Here is a 14,808-nt window from a genome sequence, read left to right on the forward strand (position 1 = left end):
TTGTTTTATAAAGCTAGTCTGTGAATTTAAGATAAGGTTTGTGCAATAAATTTTAAAAAACAAAACAAATAGCATAAAGAATCAAAATTAGAAAGCCATTTCCACCCATGTTGCTACTTTCCAAATACACTTAGCATTAACATATCACCATCATCTCCATCATCACCATCATTTCCATCACCACCATCACCATCATCATAGGCTTTTTAAAATGGGATTTCTTTGTATAATAGCCTTGGCAGTCCTGGGACTTGCTTTGTAGATCTGGCTGGCCTCAAACTCCATATGACCAAGCCAGCTTAGCATTAACATTTTACTGATGGGGGAAAAAGCCAATTCTTTTCTTCTGGTTGGATTCTTTTTTTTTTTTTTTTTTTTTTGTTAATTTGACACAAGTTACTTTTGGTTACAGTATTTAGCACAGCAATAGAAACCCTAAGACATTTAGTGACCATCAGTAATTAATTAGTATTTTGTTATAAGAAAATAAAATAAATGAGTATAAAATTTGAAAATGAGTATAGGATTTGAAAATCAACTGCTGAGGCTTTTAGATGTTTGTGATTTGTTGCTCGTCCTTGTGTATTAGGGAACAAACCCAGGCCCTTGCACAAAGCATGAGCCATACAACTAAACTACAGCCCAGCAGCAACTGCTTCTTTTTCTTCTTTCTTTCTCTCTTTCAAAAAGCATTTATCTACATGTGAGTGTACATGCATGGATATGTGCACTCAGCAGTTAGTGGGACCAGTGGGAACCAGTGGGAGCTTGTAGGAATCCTTCCACTTGGCCACCAGGCTTGGAGGTCATGTCAGCACCCCAGTTTGGCTAGCAGACACCTTCTTTTCAAGGAAAATGGAGTGTACTCGGCCACAGTACAATATTGATTTTAGACTGAAGAGATGACATTATTTTCTAAGACAAAGCCTTGTGTAGCTCAGCTGACCTCCAACTCACCATGTAGCCCAGGATGACCCTGAGCACTGATCCTCCTGCCTCTAACTCCTGAGCACTGGACTTACAAGCAGACACCATCACAACCCCGTTATGCAATGCTTGGGGTTGGAACCCAGGGCGGCATGCATCCTAGGCAAACAGTCTACCAAGTAAGCAACATCCCAGCCCATGAAATAATAATATTTTAGGCACAATGTGAAAGGACTTACCCAAGGCCACATAATGGTACAAGAAACAAGCAAACAAACAAACAAACCTAAAATGTATTGCAAGCATGATGTCCAAAGAGAGGGCAGCTCAAAGGGCCAGGTAATATGTGTAGGACTCCATCCTTAGCTGATAGTTATATTCAGTTATCTCTTCCAGAAAGACAGCCTACCCTCAGCTACTAAGTAGAAAACTAAAACAAGGATTCAGGCTCCTGCCTGGGACAGAGATCTCAGCAACCTTCTCAGATGGATTTCAGAAGAGAGATTGGAGCAGACTTGTGAGCAGTTGCCAGAGTTCGCTCATTCCCCTTTAGGAGCCATTAGAGGCAGGGTGCAGTTCAACTGCCCAACTAACAAGTGTGAAAGGCTGAGAAAATGCCATCCCTGGTGTCTCTCAGACTTTGCTCCTCCCTCCTGTGGGCACTGACAACTAACTTTTTTAAACTTCTACTTCACCATTAATAAACTCCAAAGATATTATCTGCCCCATGGGATACTAAGAAGATTAAATGTGATAAATGCACATCTGGCACTTACCAAAGGAGCCAGCACAGTAAATTCCCAATAGACAGCAGCTGCTGTCTTTTATGGCTGCCTTGTTATAGTTGTGTGCCTCTGATGACATGTTTGTCATCCTACGTACACAGGGGTCAGTACATCAGTTCAGCCCTTTTAACATTCTAATTTCCACTGGATGTTTGATCCACCATAAGAGGGAGAAGGGCTATTCTAACTTCTTTTTTAGACAAATAAAAGAGAGAAGAGACAGAAGTGTTGGTCAAACACCATGGCCTAGAAATGGTGAGGATCCCAGACACACAGAGAAAGCAGATCAGGCTCTAAGTCAGGGGGTCACCACAAGAGGAGGAACCCTTTGTTCACATGAAGGTCACTTGCTGGCCCCAGGACATGGAAGAAGAGAGAGCAAGGGATATAGCATTCACCAATTTTTAAGATAACACTTATCCAATTTTTAACATTAAATATTTAAATAACCATCTCTAATAAAATATTTAATGTTATAACAATAAATAACATTTTATATTTTATACTTTAACACGAACGAAAGCCATCCTAAGTAGTCTACAGTAATATACGTCAACAAAGGGAAAAATCTATACATAAAGACAGACACAAAAACATAAGCCATAAGACACAGGATGACAGCAAACAAAACTGCCAGTTGGCACAGACGTAAAGTGTAATAACAATGCCATCCATGCACCACACAGGGCCCCTTGCATGGCGTACAAATGCCAGTGAACTTACCCACCACAGGTCATCAAGTAAAGAGATAAATAGAGTCCACCCAAGCAGAAGGAAGGCATTTCAAAAGTCATATAATTACATTCATTTCATTATGAATTCAATATGACTACATAAGAGAACTTCTCTATTATACAAGAGCTTTTGTACTAAAAATTTTTCAAAATGTAAAAGACATAAAAAGCTGGCTTGATTTCAGTAGGAAATGCCAATTTAGATATCCACAAGTCTAATAAATTTTATTGACTAGATATTAAAAACAAAACAATAATTGTCATTATTTCTATGGAAGACATTTTATTATAAAAATAACCCATCTAGGCTATAATAAGTTTAATTAGTTTTATATCCAAATCTTGACATTGAAAACAAAACAGAGCACTAATAGTTATATTAACATATACATATATCCATAAATACATACATAACTAAAAGCTACAGTAATATACGTCAACAAAGGGACAGTTTCTCACCTCGTCGTCCTTCAAACACATCACTGATCTCTCTTAGCAGCGTTGCCAGATCACTAATCTGAGACTCCCACGCTTCACAAAACACATCCAGGTTTTCTTTAGCGATTTTGCTAGACGGATGCAACGTCAGTGTTTCAGCAGCAGAAATGATCTAAATGGGCACGGGAAGCATGCGTGTGATCTTTAAAGTCTCAGCACTAGGAATCCTCCTGGACATTAAGTCCTCACTGATGAATTTTCACACTGCCTCTTCAGGTTATCATATTAAATATTAAATTTTATATTTTATAAATATTAAAGTATCTTTAGTATTTTAATAGCATAATGTGTTATCTGCCTAACTTGAGATAGTTATTCTGCATCTAATAGAACCTTTTTCAAAAACTAGCATGGCCAGAAACATTTTGTTTATATGTTTTTATTTATTGTTATGTGTGCATGTGTGCGTGCGTGTGTGTGTGTGAGTGTGTGCACGTGCACAGGTTGGTGTGTATGTGGAGGTCTGAGGACACCCTGCGGGTTGGTTCTCTCTTTCTACCATGTGGGTCCTGGGGATGTCATTGGCTGCTCAGCAGTCGCCTTTATGCACTGAGCCATCTAGCTGTCCCTGTTTTTTTTTTTAAATCAATGTTCTTAGGAATTATTAAACCAAACTGTATTTCGTGGCTTGTTACATAATGATATCTCTCTTTGCAAGCTTATTAAAGTGACCTGCATTATAAACAGCTTCCTTTAAAATAGATATAATCTAGCGTTTCAGTGAAATAAGCCAATTTCAGTTTGGCAGAAAAACCAGATGATCCAATGGAATGTCAGCCATGTTCCAGTCCATTACTAACCAACTTCCAGTGCCCTTCTTCCTCTCAGCAGATCTGGCCTCCACTGATGCAAACCTTTCTGCTTGCTCCCTCAGTCTGCTACACAGTCAAATAACACACAATATAGAGAGAATAACGTGCCATTTCCATACCTGTTGGCCAGTCACCTGGAATGTCTCCTCTGCATGCATGCACGTTATCTCGAGGGGTTCTGTGCCGGATACATGCCGCAACAGTCGACATGTCTGCAAGAAAACATTTCTACGGGTCACCTTCCACACCCTCATCCTTCTCACGATTCTACGTTTACAAACCTAAGAATGAATCTGTACATGACTGAACACCAAAGCAGGAACAAACATGGGTAGAACACACTGTTTCGCTTCCTATCTGACTGAGGCAAGGTGGTCAGTCTCAAGATGTGAGTGGGAACGACAGGGAACCTCTAAAAAGTCTAGCTGAGCACGTGCATTTGCTGCATCTGCCTCCAGAGTCCTGCTGCTAAACTGCCGAGTATCACAAGCTACCATTCTCTCAGGCTGAGACTTCTCCTCATGATCAATATATGCACACACCTTTCTTCTTTGAGATAGCAATGGGTTAGGTAGGCTGGTTATAAAGAAGCAGAAAGCCTCCTTTCAAGAAAATAAGTAAACATTATCACGAGACTTAAAAAGGAAACATTTTGATTTTGTTTTACAGTTTAAAAGGTTTGCTATAGGTTTCCTAAAGTTTGTTTCCCTCAGCCATATATTTGGTTTCTACAAAGAGCAGAAGCAAATCTATTAAATGAAGAAATTTGAGAATGTTCCCTCAATGTTTCCAGGCTACTGTGTAGAGGGGAGAGGAAGCCAAGCTCCATAGTAGCATCGATGGCCTTTAGGACTGTTGAGCAGGGTATAGAAGAAGAAGACTGTATTTGTATACACTCTGTGGTAGTTTGAATGAATGGCCCCATAGATTCAGAGACTGGCACTATTGGAAGGTGTGGCCTTGTTGGAGGAAGTGTGTCTCTGGGGACAGACCGTGAAGTCTCAGAGTCTTCATTTTCTTCTTGCTGCCTGCAAATCAAGATGTAGAATTCTCAGCTCCTTCCCCAGCACCATGTTTGCCTGCATGCCACCATGCTTCCCATCATGATGATAATGGACTGAATCTCTGAAACTGCAAGCCACCCCCAATTAAATGATGTCCTTATAAGAGTTGTCATGGGGGCTGGAGAGATGACTCAGTGGTTAAGAGCACTGACTGCTCTTCCAAAGGTCCTGAGTTCAAGTCCCAGCAACCACATGGTGGCTTACAACCATCTGTAATGAGATCTGATGCCCTCTTCTGGTGTGTCTGAAGACAGCAACAGTTTACTTATATATAATAAATAAATAAATCTTAAAAAAAAAAAAGAGTTGTCATGGTCATGGTGTCTCTTCATAACAATAGAAACCCTAACTAAAACACGCTGGCCAAGACTGATCTCACACATACATGCATGATTAAGGGTTTTTCTCTTTTCTTTCTTTTTTATTTTTTATTTTTGTAAACTAGCAGATACATGGTAACATTTTCAATAAGTTAAGATCAGATGAAATTATACAAGTGGCAGGTGACTCCCTGGGTTGGGGCAGAGTGGGAAAGGTTCAGGAAGAGACAATGTGTCTTCCCACTGTCCTCCTCCCTTCTCCACTCAGCTTTCTGCCTTGGGTGGCTAACTTGGGTCGTCCATAGCTGTGTTTGGCCAGTGGAAAGGAAAGGAATGTTCTTTCCTTGCATGTTTCCTGGGTCACCCAGGGCCATCAATGCCTAGTGCACAGACTTCCATGTTCTGCCTCCCCCATTAACTTGCCCTGGCTCTGTTATCGCTAGCTCCCCCACAACTGTCCATGCAACACTGAACCCGCTCTCCTGCTGAGCACTTGTCATGGCGTCCTAGATTCACCTCATTCCTGCTGAGACTTCACCAGACTCAGACAGAATGCTACTCCACTGCTCCCCAGAGTCTGCTCTGAGAAGACAAAAGAATACTTAAAAACATATTTTATGGTTTTAGTACATTTTATTGTTTTGTTTTAGAGGCCAAACCATTGTCAGAGCAGGGTAGGTGTGTGTTATACCTTTCAGATTCCAAAGAGAAGAGAAGGTAATGCTCAGAAATGTTAGTCAAAAAACATGCTAATATTCTCATAATTTTGCTATCATACTGTGAACCGCAATCTGTTTAATAAGCAAATCTATTATTACTCACCTCAACAAGCTGTTCTTTCTGCTCAGAGAGTTTACAGGCATACTCAGCCAAAGCTTCTAAATTTCCTTCTACTCCAGTAACTTTTAATGCTTTTAAAACCACATGATCGGCATGGAATTTTAACAGGTCGGCTGCCAGCTGCATGGCTGTACAATGGAGCTGAAGAAGACAGTGAAAGGCATCAGAGCAGGAAAGGAAACAAAAAGGTTCATGACCCAGCACCCGAGAGGAGCCTCAATAACTGCAGAAGCGAACCCCGAGGCGCTGAGACGGAGCAGCCCCTGTGGTCACAGAAGGCCTGGGGAAGCATGTTCGTCCTCCCAACAGCTGGCTGTGTGGAGAACAAGCCCTGGCCGCTCAGTGGAAGAGAAGCAGATCTCTTCACTCTGCCAGCCAGGCCTCTCCCACACAGCTTCCCTTCCTGTTGAACATCCTTCTGCTATCGACAAAGATGGTGAGAAGTGGGACAGAATTAAGAGTTTACTGCTCAAGGACTGGAGAGATAGCTCAGCTGAGAAAAGTGCTGTCTGCTCTTCCAGAGGTTCTGGGATTGATTCCCAGAAGCCACATAGGGGCTCACAATCATCTAAATCCAGTCCCAGGGGATCTGACACCCTCTCTGGCCTCTTCAAGCACTAAGCATACACTTGGTGTCTAGATATACATGAAGGCAAAACAGCCACAGACATAAAAAAAAAAAATTAAATTTCAATGTTAAAAAAACTTTATTGTTCAGACTAGAATAAGGAATATCTAATAGAGACATATATCATCAAGCAGGTTTTAGGGGACAGTGGCATAGCAAGGTCTGGATTTAATTGACAGCATTGAATAAATAAAGGAAACAAAAACAAGAGGGCAACAGTTGGGGTGAACAGATCACCAGTGTGTACAAGGTCCTCAGTCTAATTTCCAATATTTAAAAATATCGTTTTAATTCATTTCTGAAAAAGCATCACCATGAGAGCCAATGAGGTACTGGGTAAAATCTTATTAAAAACCTATGACGTAACAGGACTGCTGTGACACCTGGACAAGCCAGAGCCGGGGCCTCCCTCAGGAGGGAACACTCTGGGTGTGTTCTCCAGAACTCTGCTCTCCAAGCAGTCTGGGTTCCCACAGAAACAGCATGTAGAGGGTAACGTAGGCCTCGCACTGTGTTTGTCACAGGTGGGCCTCATTTTCAGCTGTAACCACAGTAGCCAGCTGTCTTTGGACAGCTCAACTCGAAATCAATTTCCCTCTCCCTTTCTCTCTCTCTGTCTCTTATGTGTGTGGGGATATGGGGGAGGTTGTAAATTACATGGCAGGTAGTTTGGAATTTGTTTAAAAAAAGGTAAGTTTTAATAAAAGCATTACTTTAAAGAAAACCTGACTTTGAATTAAGCCTGTTAGAATGAATCCGTTTTCTTTTCTCATGGAAGGAACTGGATGTCAATTCAAATGACAGGGCAGGACTTTGTCTAAAATAAACAACAGAGCTGTCTGCACTTATCAACCAAGTCAGAATAATCACAGCCATAAGGTACTAAGCTACTTTCCTGTGTGTCATGGAAGGATTTTGCAGGACCTAATTCAGCCAGCAGGGCCTTAGAGACTATCTAATACCGTGTCTTTGTGCAACTTGTCCACAGTGGCTGAGTGACTTGCCAAGGTCCTCTAGCTCTTAGGAAGGTCGTGAGGACAGCACATTAGCAACAAAAGAGGAAGAAGCCAGAACAAATTCTCTGTTCCTGCCCGAGATGTCTAAGGGCAGCTTTGCACATCCTTGGATTGAAAGATTAAGGCTGACTGCGGTAAGGAAACGAAGCCAGTAGGGAAGTCACCCTCTGCCAAGGGTCTCATACAGCACTCACAGCTCAGCATTTCATCATTTAATTAAGTCTTAATATGAGGAAATCCAGCAGTCAGGAAAGCACAGCCTTCTACATTTAACAGGGAGCTTAAAGGAGGTCTCAATAGCTCTGGCAGTCTCTGGTTAAACTATGAAACACATCGCCAGCATACAGTGCAGAAACAAATACCCAGGATCCAATTTCACTCTCCTGAGACTTGGACCCACTTCAAAAGCAAAGAAACAAAGCAGAGATAAGGCCAAGGAGAGGTTTTTCTGAGGAGGGTCTGGAAGGGACAGTTTGACATGGGAGTTGAGGTATTGAGGTGAAGGGACAAAAAACTTCTGAAAAAAAAAACTCTAAAAAGCATCCATAAGAGAGAAGGTCAGCACAAAGCCACAGTGTGGCCGCGCCTGTCACTGGGCTGTAACACACAAAAGGCTCCATTCCCAGATCTCCAAAAACAAACATCAACAAAAACTGGTTCCAAGCTGTGACACATAAGGGCACAGGCCTCAGAAACCTGTCCTCCCCCAACTTCCTATCTTCCCTCTTTGTGCCTCAGCCTGGCAGAAATCAGTATCAGCAGCCACAGCACAGAATGGCAAAGGAAAGAGACCCTGTGTACCATAAAAGTCATAGCAGGGCTGGATACTGGGGGATCATAAGACAGTCCTACAGCCACATGGAAAACGAGACTCCAACTCTGGAGAGAACCTTCATGTTCTTTCACTGAAAACAAACCAGGGCTTGGATATCTGCACAGAGGGCCAGACAGCAAGTATTGCGCCTTTGCTGGCACAGAGGCAGAACGCAGCTGCCCAGCTGTGGGACACAGAGAGAACAGTACGTATACTACACATACACACAAGTGTGTCCCCCAACAGTGCTGATAAAGCCAGTCTGAGCAAGCCTGACAGAGAAGAGACCTCAGGATTTGCAATTCCGAGTGCCCAAGTCAGTCACAGATGAACACATTTTCCTGCTGGAACAAGAAAATCTCCTCAATTCAAGGATAATAATAAAAATTATTTTAAAAAATTAAAAAAAACCTTTCACTTCAATGAAGCATAATTTATAGCCAAAATGCTCCCACTTTAAAGGTACAGTTTGATGAGTTTCACAGACACGAAAGTCAGAACTATCTACAGTCACTGTTTCATACATCTCCACGACTTCAGAAAGGCCACCTCTGCCCCTTTACAGTAAATACCTCAAAATTTTTGATCCCACGAAGCCACTGATCTGATTGCTGTCAGTGAGATTTAGAGCTTCCTTGCCTAGAATTTGTTTTCTAAGTTGAAGCACACACTTGCCCACTCTTCCGTACCTGGGTTCTTCACTCAGTGTGCGTTGAGTCTGACTCGCCTCACTGCGTGCTGCTGGGCAGTACGTGGTAGAGCTACCTTAAGGTGCCTATGATGGCCCTTGTTGATGGACATCTAGGAGGTTCCCAGCTATTGTGAATAAGGCTGCTATGCCTACTCCTGTGTGAGCTTCGAGAATGACAGTGTTAGTGAGCGGTGACCTCACACTAATGCTCACAGGGAAAGCCAAGCATTCACATGTATCCTACAGCGTGAGGCCGTGCCAGTCTCCTTACTTCTTTCCTCAGCTCGTCCAGGCTGTGGCTGACCTTCAGCACAGTGAGTTCCAGCTCCTCGGCCGCGCTCTTTGTCTTCCTGCTTTGCTGGAATTTTGAGAGGTACACGTAGATCACTTTACTTTTCTAATCTGTTACTCCTAGCCAAATTGCCACTATAAATTACAGAGCATTTTAATGCTTTTGTGGTGCTACGCATAGGGCCTAGTGCTGCATTCCCAGACCTGGCAGAAGTATTTCTTCAATGTACCTTTTTAAGGTTACAGTAGAAAATAAAATTTAGTTCTTTCACTGTATTTCCCACAGCAACTATAAACAAGTGAATTTTCAGAACCAAATTATCTTTAATTTTGCCTAAATGTCCACCCTTTTGTTTTTAGTATAGCTGAATACCAAAATTCTATTTCCTCTAAGGAGCTACAGGAGCCTTTCCTTCTCAGGGAACCCCAGGTCACCCAATCTAAGTCAGGCCTCTTCCTCTCCTACTCGAACTTTTTCTCCAAGTAATTATTGCAGCTCAGAACCACATACTTATGGTTTTTTGTTCTTGTTTGTTTAAAGTCTACCTTTCCTGCTGAGACTATGCAAATCACAAGTATTCAAGTCTCTCAACCAGCAGATCAGCGTCAATCCCAATGCCTATGGGAGCCTTCTTGAGGCCTTTCCCAATTCTAACTTCACTCTCTGTAGTGCCCCTAGCATGGGATCTATCAAGAAACTTAAGACACTTTCTTTGTGTCCTTGTCCCACCCTCTCCCAAATGTTTCTATACTGTAAAGTCATGGTGGATTCTGGTACCTGGCAGGAGAAAAGCATTCAGTTACAACTGTAAGAAAAAATAGTGGAGAGCACTTCTAGAGCACAGAGGTTGAGGGCCAAGTGCTTTGAAATGTGTGAAGTGCGTTAGATGTGGAGCTGGTAGTAATAAAATGACATCTCCAACCTGAGTATTTCATCACAAGAAACTCAGTATCCAATGTTGAGCGTAGGACCCATCATTGAAGCAACCTCCTCTTCATACTACATGGCACATACACAGTTCAAGGGTAGAGCACAGCTCCCGACTCTCACACCATTCCATTAGGGCAAGACTCCCAGACAATGTGTACTGTAGGAACGCCAGGGAAATATCCCAAACCTATGACTTCTCTCTACTCTTTATATAAGCTGCCAGAACATGCCTTAGGCCTTTGTCCCCCCAGTCTCCTCTTTGCAATCTACTGCTGTAAGACCTGAGACAAACTTTCTGTGTTGTAGCACCTATAGTTTTTACCCACCCTGCTTGAACAGCCTCCCACGTTGAAAGTACGCTGCCCAGGCCTCTTAAGTGGCTGCTGGCTGCTGTAGTCCAGAAGTCTGTTTGAGAGTGTTGGATTTCTACCATCAGCCAGGTCTACCCTGGTTTTCATTGCATCTAGACCTCACTGGGCATTCTAAAACAAGTCTGTAAACCAGCTGTGCTCGGAGTTAGACACAGTGCACAGCAGAATGGCACCAGCAGCAAACTCATGTCTCAGGGACCTCCAAAAGCTTCACTCCTCTGCTCTCCACAGTAAAGGAGCATTTGGGGGAGGAATTGCTCAGAGGCGAGCTTGGCAGAAGAATGGGGAAAACAGGGAAACTATAGATGGTGATGGCACAGTCTGGCCAAGAGGAGAATCAGCAGCCTGAACACAGCATGTGCTGTGAGCTGAGGGAAACCAGAGTTTTGCCCACTGGAATGGTGTAAAGGGATAAGGCATGCATGTCATGACCGACCAAATTCATAGTCCTTCCACATCTCTAACCATTAGGTGAAAAGCGACTGCCTAAGATTTACTCTAATGAGCACAGTTCTTACAGCTTGCATCCACACGGAAATGAACTGCTGCACTTCTGTCCTCGCCTGCGCAGACAGTTCCAAGATGCGTTCCCTGTGCTCATGGCTGGTGTAGGCAGAATCGGTGAAGTCCTCCACACGCTCCAAGATGACCTCCAATGCGGCAGAAAGGTTCTCCTTGGACTCGAAGTAAACATTCTCCCGAAGAGCTTCCATATTCAACTGAGCACAAAGGGACACACATCCATGTAAGTATCCCTAAAACGGGCTACAAGTTCTATCAGTGACCTCAGATGTGCTGGCGAATCCTTTTCCAGGCTTAGGAAGATTGCAGCCGGCATCCAATGGTCACTGTAATCTCCAGTCACCTGGGAGGGCACTATGTGCAGGAGTCATCAATGGCTATGCAAGGCCTTGTTTCAAGAGCTGTTAATATAATGACCTTCCCAGGAGATCAGAGAACACTAAGGCAGGAAAAGCACCAGTGTATAGAGTTGAATACAAAGAACAAACCAGCCTCCAGGTGAAGTATCTGCAGCTAAAGAACTGCCCAGGCAAAATCCCAAGGAGGTTTGCGCTCAAGTGGGACGCTGCACTGAATGTAATAATAAAATCTTTTTAAATGACATGGATAATAGGAAACAGACAATGGTGACTGAGGATTGAAATAATTGAAACCTAAGTTAATCATATGCAATTCACATCATTTATGTTATTGATTTTTAGTTTTGTTTTAGACCCTGTGTGTGGTGTGGTGTGTGGTGTGTGATGTGTGTGTGTGTGTGTGATGTGTGTGTGTGTGTGTGTGTGTGTGTGGTGTGTGTGTGTGTGTGTGTGTGTGGTGTGGTGTGTGGTGTGTGATGTCTGTGTGTGGTGTGTGTGTGTGTGTGTGTGGTGTGGGTGTGTGTGTATGTGTGTGGTGTGGTGTGTGATGTGTGTGTGTGTGTGTGTGTGTGTGTGTGTTTAAACAGCAAGTTAATGAAGTTACACTGGTCTTTTTAAGGCTATCAAAAGGCTATGTTTACATAGACATATCCACTTATTCACAATAAGTGAAGACCTGAAGAAAGTATTAAATTTTTCTCTACAGATTTTTTTCTCCATAAAGAGAAACTGGTATGAAGGCAGCCATAGTGTTCCATGCCTGAAATGCCAGCAGTCATAAGGCTAAGGCAGGAAGATTGCAGTTTGAGATCAGCCTGAACAACATGGCTGGCCCATGGTGTGAGCGCCTCCTCAGTCAATGGTCAGCAGAGAGAACAATTCCCCCCATTGCTCTCTTTCACTCCCTCTTCTGACCTCAGCCTTCATACAAGGTCACGGTGCAGTGAGACAAAGAATATGACACCCATCTCAGCCCTGCTTTTTAATGGGTGTGTAACCCTTAGCATAGTAGGTTAGGTAACTTTGCAGGGCCTCGGGTTTCCCCATCTTGAAAACCAGGGCACTGTTCTAGATAATGTCGTAGGGCCCTCCTGATGAGAAGTCAGACTTCCTGGCATCAAATCTCAGCTCTGGTACTGAGGCAGCAAGTCCACCTCATCTGTAACTCCTAACAGCACCCTGAAGAGGCTGGCAACAGCACGTGTGAGGATTCCTGGAGTCCACGCTCTGAAAGCACTCGCACTGAACTGGCACAGAGTGGGCACTCCAAATGTTAGGAGAATTTACTTTAGAGCTGGACCTGCTGCTGTTACTGCTACAGCCTCAATGTCTGGACCCTATCAGACAGGAAGAGCAGGGGTCCCAGCAGGACTGTACGCTGCTTGTGATCACCACAGATGGCTCTGCATGGAGGAGTCTATCCAAGCCAACAGCTGTACAGGGCTGCGGAGATAAACAGAGACTTGTGTTGTCTGTCAACACAACCCTGAGCCCGTATTGCTCACTGTTAGGTTTCCACAGAGTGGCATTACATGGATTTTTTTTTTTTTTAAATGTATGTAAGTGATTTGCCTGCAGGTGCATATGTGTGCCACATGCATGCCTGGTGCCTGTGGAGGCCAGAATGGGCCATCAGATGCTCTGGAGCTGCTGGGAGCTGCTAGGTTGGTGATAGCAAATGCTCTGTAAGAGCAGCCATGCTCTCAACCACTGAGCCATCCTTCCACCCCTTAAGATGTATTGCTTTCTGGGACGTGCTACTCTAATTTTTTTTTAATTATGTGTATGGTACGAGATGGGGGAGGGAGGAGGAGTATACATGAGTATGGGTACCAGGGAAGCTAAAAGCGTGTGTCAGGTGCTAGAGAGATGGCTCAGTGGTTAAGAGCTCTTCCAGAGGTCCTGAGTTCAAATCCTAGCCACCACATGGTGGCTCACAACCACAACAATGGGATCTGATGCCTCCTCTGGTGTCTGAAGACAGTGACGGGGTGTGTGTGTGTGTGTGTGTGTGTGTGTGTGTGTGTGTGTGTTAAATCTTTAAATAAAAAAAAAAAGAGTGTGTCAGATTCCCTGGAGATACATGCAGTTGTGAGCTAACTGACACAGGTACCAGGAACCTAACTTTGGTTCTCTTTGAAAGCATCCAGCACTCTCAACCACTGAACCAACCATCTTTCCAGCTCTGAGATGAACCACTCTAAATCATTACACAAAATATGGACCCTATACATAATGATGCTCTCTTAAGTGAGAAAGGAAAACAGGCAAACCTACTCTTATTCCTACCTTCAACTCTTTAATACCAGTAAAAATGCTGACAGATGAGCTGTCGGTGTCTCTGTTGAGTCTGCAGTCAGTCACGATCTCGATGACCTTCTCCAGGGCTGCTCTCATCCGATCAAACACTCCTTCTTTGTTTTTATGGGCTGACTCACAGCTGGGGTGCCTGAGACACGTCTTCAGAACAGTTGAGGTTTTTATTTTAATAACAACTCGTACCATAACACATTAAAAACTGTACAGAGAACATGCCATGCTAATAAAAATGGTTCTTTACCCAAGTCTCCTGGGCCCCTGGCTCCCCGCAGCCTCTCCTCACTAGTGTGGAAGCAGGATGAGTAAAAAGTGACAGGAAGGTTAAGTGAGAGACCAGAGAGAAAAGCTCATCTTCAAACACCCACAGTACATTCATCTTGATCACAGGGATGGGAAGACCTGACGACTAAAACTGTCGTATACAGCACTGCCTCACACAAGCAAGAACCAGAAAGGACTGGGGGGACTGAACAAGGTGCCAGATGACAGTGACTGAATCCTTCACTTTTAAAGCATGGTGTAAATAAAGACCTACTCCAGGTTCTAGATCGGAACGTTCTGCCTCTGCTTTTGTGGCTTTGCTAATCCCAGCACATCAGTAAATACTTGCAGAAGAAGCAATTCTCTACAAACTGGCGTGGAACCATTTACCTGCTGGTCCCTGAACTGCTTAGAAACACGCACTCCTGGCCCACCGTCTTATTAAAGTAGAAATAGAGGGAGCGGCCGTGAGACCATGGAAGAAAGCAATGGAGGCTGTGTTCTGCACATTCCGCCGCTTCTGCCTGACCAATCCTGCCTTGCCCAGCTCTTACTAGATCATGTGGCCTGCCAAAGCCTGCGGAGAGTGGCTGTGCCTGGCAGCTCTGTTCACAGCACTCCATCC

At 43.6% G+C, this 14,808-nt stretch overlaps 1 protein-coding gene across 4 annotated transcripts in view; it reads right to left on the bottom strand.

Moving 5' to 3' along the window:
* Positions 1–14,808, bottom strand: part of Ctnnal1 (catenin alpha-like 1) — a 67,232-nt gene that overhangs the window by 11,701 nt on the left and 40,723 nt on the right. For 3 of the 4 annotated variants that reach the window (NM_001106649.1, XM_087547922.1, XM_087547923.1), the window contains 6 exon segments: positions 2,906–3,056; positions 3,876–3,968; positions 5,963–6,121; positions 9,401–9,487; positions 11,241–11,441; positions 13,893–14,063. In NM_001106649.1, the coding sequence (NP_001100119.1) occupies positions 2,906–3,056; positions 3,876–3,968; positions 5,963–6,121; positions 9,401–9,487; positions 11,241–11,441; positions 13,893–14,063 (862 nt within the window). 4 annotated transcript variants of the gene reach the window in all.

This window comes from Rattus norvegicus, chromosome 5 (assembly GCF_021556685.1).
Source record: "Rattus norvegicus strain SHRSP/BbbUtx chromosome 5, alternate assembly SHRSP_T2T, whole genome shotgun sequence".
Lineage (NCBI taxonomy): Eukaryota > Metazoa > Chordata > Mammalia > Rodentia > Muridae > Rattus > Rattus norvegicus.